The following is a 3,954-nucleotide window of genomic DNA, read 5'->3' as shown; positions in this document are numbered from 1 at the left end:
ACTTGCACCTGTCTTGCATACTGCTGCCTCTTGTCCTATAACATAAGCCCTTTAGTCACTCACCGTGCAAGACACTTCCACAAGGAAAGGAAGATAGAGGTTGGTGCCTCAAAAGAGTAAAATTTGGACCAATTGAAGAAATAAGAAGTTAATATTTCCTTTCTGTGATGGTTGATCTTTTCAACTTGACTGAATTGAGGAAGCCTTGGAGATCAGTAAAGTCTACTTCTTCTAGCTTACTGGATAATCTGAATAGCAAAATCTCTCAGAGCTAGATTTGCACAGTTGTGCATCAACCAGTGTTGTATTGTTAGAGACAGGATAGGACAGGATAGATCTCTAAGACTTTATACCCACCATCTCTGCCTTCTGGTGAGCTGAGAGTCAGCAGAATAGAATCCTGTCACTCAGACCTTGTTTGACTGCTCAAGGGAATCATTGTCTGTTTCCTGCTGAGCTGCCTGTCTGAGAAGCATCATTGGCATGAAACCCCTTGATGAATGTAGCCAGAGTCCTCTGTCATCCCACTGCATGGGCTCAGAACCATCACAGAATATCCTCTGGGACATCAAGGCTTAACCTTTTGACTCAGCTTTCAAATAGCCAATGTGGTTACACGGACTTCTGGAAAAAGAAACCCATCTGCTTGCCTCAACATTCCAATACCCCATCAGAGATCCAGACTGACAAATAAGATTGGTTGCCTCCATCTGTCAAGCCGCCTTCAGTTGCTGGGCTGTGCAGGAACAAGCAGCTAGTTCATGATTCCTCCACTTGCCTTCTGCAATAGTAATCTATCTGGTCTCTGGGTTAGACACTGACTTCCCCTATCTGAAAGTGAAAACCCCTCTTAGGAGTCTTCAATTCTTGCTGCCTCATTTCAGGATGCAGGGTGAGCACCAGAGAGACATGGTCTCTACTGGCCAACAGCTGGGGCCAATTCAGAGCTTTGATGCACTAAATTTGATAATCTGAGGTTTCTATAGGAAGCATAGGGGAACAATTCATTCATTAATTTTAACAGGTTTCCAGAACATGTAAGATACCATTTGCCATGTGAGGCTGAGATGGTGTCCTCACAATAAATGGGCAAGTTGTCAGTGCCAATGTAGTTACCCAGATAAATAGATGGCTTCTTGTTTCTCATGGCTCTACTAAGGTCATCTCTCAAGCAAAGAAATTATTGTGAAAGGCTGCAAAAGGCCCATGTCAGGGGAAAAAATGACTCAGGCACAGGTACTCTCTAGATTTTCCAGGGAAGACTTCATTAATAAATCCCAAACTGGAAGCAGCCTTCTCACGTCCCATTATTCTAGGCAGCCATAAGCAGTCTTATGCATACAAGTTAAATACCTTATGCATACAAGTTAAATTGTATATGCCTGCTTTGTTCTCTGTTAACTGGCAATGTCACTCACTGCACTTACAGTATTTTCCCATAAATGCTGCCTGTATATATTCATATGAGTTCATTGCACACATATATTTTATCCAGCATTCATTGTGCAACAAAGACTGTTTTAAGATGATAGGGATGCAAAGAGGACAAATATAAGACCAAAACCTACCAAGATGGCTTCATTCCTGTGACTACAAGAAGTGCTCAATTTACAGAATAAAGGTCCCTCCAGAAATTTTACATTTACCTTTGGGAAGTGAGTGTTGCTGATGGAGAATGAAGTGTCCAACAGAGAAGAGAAAGTAGGAGGAAGTCAGCCAGGGAGTGATGAAACCGAAGTGTAAAATCTGTGTTACACATCGCTTTCCATCATTTCCTTGGATCCAGAAGATCTTGAAGGAGGACAGGAGAAAACAGTGCCTTGTCTGGACAGGTGCCTTTCTTCCAGTCCACCACCCTTATTTGTAGAAAGATAAAGAGTTATTTGTACACAGTAGGCCTGATGAGATGATGAGATCAAGACCAAACCTGCATTAAGACAGTGGCCAAACAGCCAAACTAGTAGCAATGCATGAACTGTGGACCAATAGCTGTGGAGCCCCCATGGTACTGGACTAGGCCTTCTGGATAGGCGAGACAGTTGTTTAGCTTGAACTGTTTAGGCGGCCCCCAGGCAATGGGATCAGGATCTGTCTGTACCCAGTCCATGAGTGGGCTTTTTAGAGCCCAGTGCCTATGGTGGGACACCTTGCACAGTCTTGGTACAGGGGGAGGGGCTTGGACCTGCCTCTGCTGAGTGTGCCAGGCTCTGCTGACTCCCCATGGGAGACCTTGTCTTGGAGGAGGTAGGAATGGGGGGGGGGGGTTTAGAGGGGAAACCTGGGGATGGGAGAAGGGAGGAAAGCGGGATCTGTGGTTGGCATATAAAATGAATAGAAATTTTCTTAATAAAAATTAAAAGACGCTTTTCTCCTCCAGCTGAGCAAGATGCCCAAGGGAAAGAAGGCCAAGGAGAAGAAGGTGGCCCCGGCCCCCGCCGTCGTGAAGAAACAGGAAGCCAAAAAGGTGGTGAATCGTTTGTTTGAGAAAAGGCCTAAGAACTTCGGCATTGGGCAGGACATCCAGCCCAAAAGAGATCTCACACGCTTCGTCAAATGGCCTCGTTACATTAGGCTGCAGCAGCAAAGAGTACCTCCTGTCATTAACCAGTTCACACAGGCCTTGGACAGGCAAACAGCTACCCAGCTGCTCAAGCTTGCCCACAAGTACAGGCCAGAGACAAAGCAGGAGAAAAAGCAAAGGATGTTGGCCCGTGCTGAGAAGAAAGCTGCTGGCAAAGGGGACGTCCCAACTAAGAGAACACCTGTCCTTCGAGCGGGGGACGTAGACCCCATTGAGCTGGTGGTCTTCCTGCCTGCCCTGTGTCGAAAGATGGGGGTCCCCTACTGCATCATCAAGGGAAAGGCCAGGCTGGGGCGGCTGGTGCACAGGAAGACATGCACCACTGTAGCCTTCACACAGGTTAACTCGGAAGACAAGGGTGCTCTGACTAAGCTGGTGGAAGCTATTAGGACCAATTACAACGACAGATATGATGAGATCTGCCGCCACTGGGGAGGCAATGTCCTGGGTCCTAAATCTGTGGCTCGGATTGCCAAGCTGGAAAAGGCAAAGGCCAAAGAACTCGACACTAAATTGGGTTAAATGTACACTGCTAAGTTTTCTGTACATAAATATAATTACAAACTTATCTTCCAAAGAAAGAAAGAAAGAAAGAAAGAAAGAAAGAAAGAAAGAAAGAAAGAAAGAAAGAAAGAAAGAAAGAAAGAAGACAGTGGCCATGAAGCTGGTTACAAAGAACGCTATGAGCAGCCTACTGAAAAGGGCTGACCGACTGAGGGAAGAGTTAATTAACCCATTTCTGGGGATCTGGGTCCAAGCTGCCATTTGGAGCCTGAGAAAATATGGAAGGTGTAAGCAAAGAGGGGCTGGGAAGATAGTTCAGTGAGTGAAGTGCTTGTTCCACAAGCATGAGGGCCTGAGTTCAAATCTCCAGCACCCACATTAAAACAAAAACAAAAAGGGAATAGATGGTACCCAGAACAATTCCAGAAGTTTCCTGCCTGCTCCTGCAATCACTCTGAACACTCTTAATTAATCCCCACTCCTCTGATTCTTCTTAAAGTGGCTTATTCACTGTTACCATAGGAATCTCTCAGACACAGGGCTGATGAATCAGAGAATCAATTCCAGTGAGTCATTGTTGAAGGATCTGGGGATTTACAGAACAAAAGACACTGTCTGGGAAAGAAAATACAATAGAAAGAGGAAGTGGAAGGGTGTAATGCCCTTAAAATACAAACTGGAGTGGGCTCACAAAACCCTCAACTCATAGCATTCTGGAAATAGCATGTGAAGAAGCTGTAAAGAAGTATAATTCCTCTATGTCAAAAGGCTCAGCTGAGGACCACTTCACACTCTTACCTCTCTGAGATTCAAGGCCTCTCTGAGATTCAAATGCATAGATGATTCTAAATTGGAAGAGAACCCAGCTG

The 3,954-nt window shown here is 45.2% G+C and overlaps 1 protein-coding gene across 1 annotated transcript; it reads left to right on the top strand.

Moving 5' to 3' along the window:
- Positions 1–2,380: 2,380 nt before the first annotated feature.
- Positions 2,381–3,152, top strand: LOC118595617 (60S ribosomal protein L7a-like). Its single transcript, XM_036206321.1, has one exon. The coding sequence runs from the start codon at positions 2,387–2,389 to the stop codon at positions 3,101–3,103; it is 717 nt and encodes a 238-aa protein (XP_036062214.1). The 5' UTR covers positions 2,381–2,386; the 3' UTR covers positions 3,104–3,152.
- Positions 3,153–3,954: the final 802 nt, after the last annotated feature.

This window comes from Onychomys torridus, chromosome 1, assembly GCF_903995425.1.
Source record: "Onychomys torridus chromosome 1, mOncTor1.1, whole genome shotgun sequence".
Classification (NCBI taxonomy): Eukaryota; Metazoa; Chordata; class Mammalia; order Rodentia; family Cricetidae; genus Onychomys; species Onychomys torridus.
Note: the sequence above shows the minus strand (reverse complement) of the source record. Positions and strands in the feature narration are given on the sequence as shown.

Coding starts and splice junctions, on each gene's coding strand:
- LOC118595617 (XM_036206321.1), top strand. CDS start 2,387: ATGCCCAAGGGAAAGAAGGCCAAGGAGAAGAAGGTGGCCCCGGCCCCC.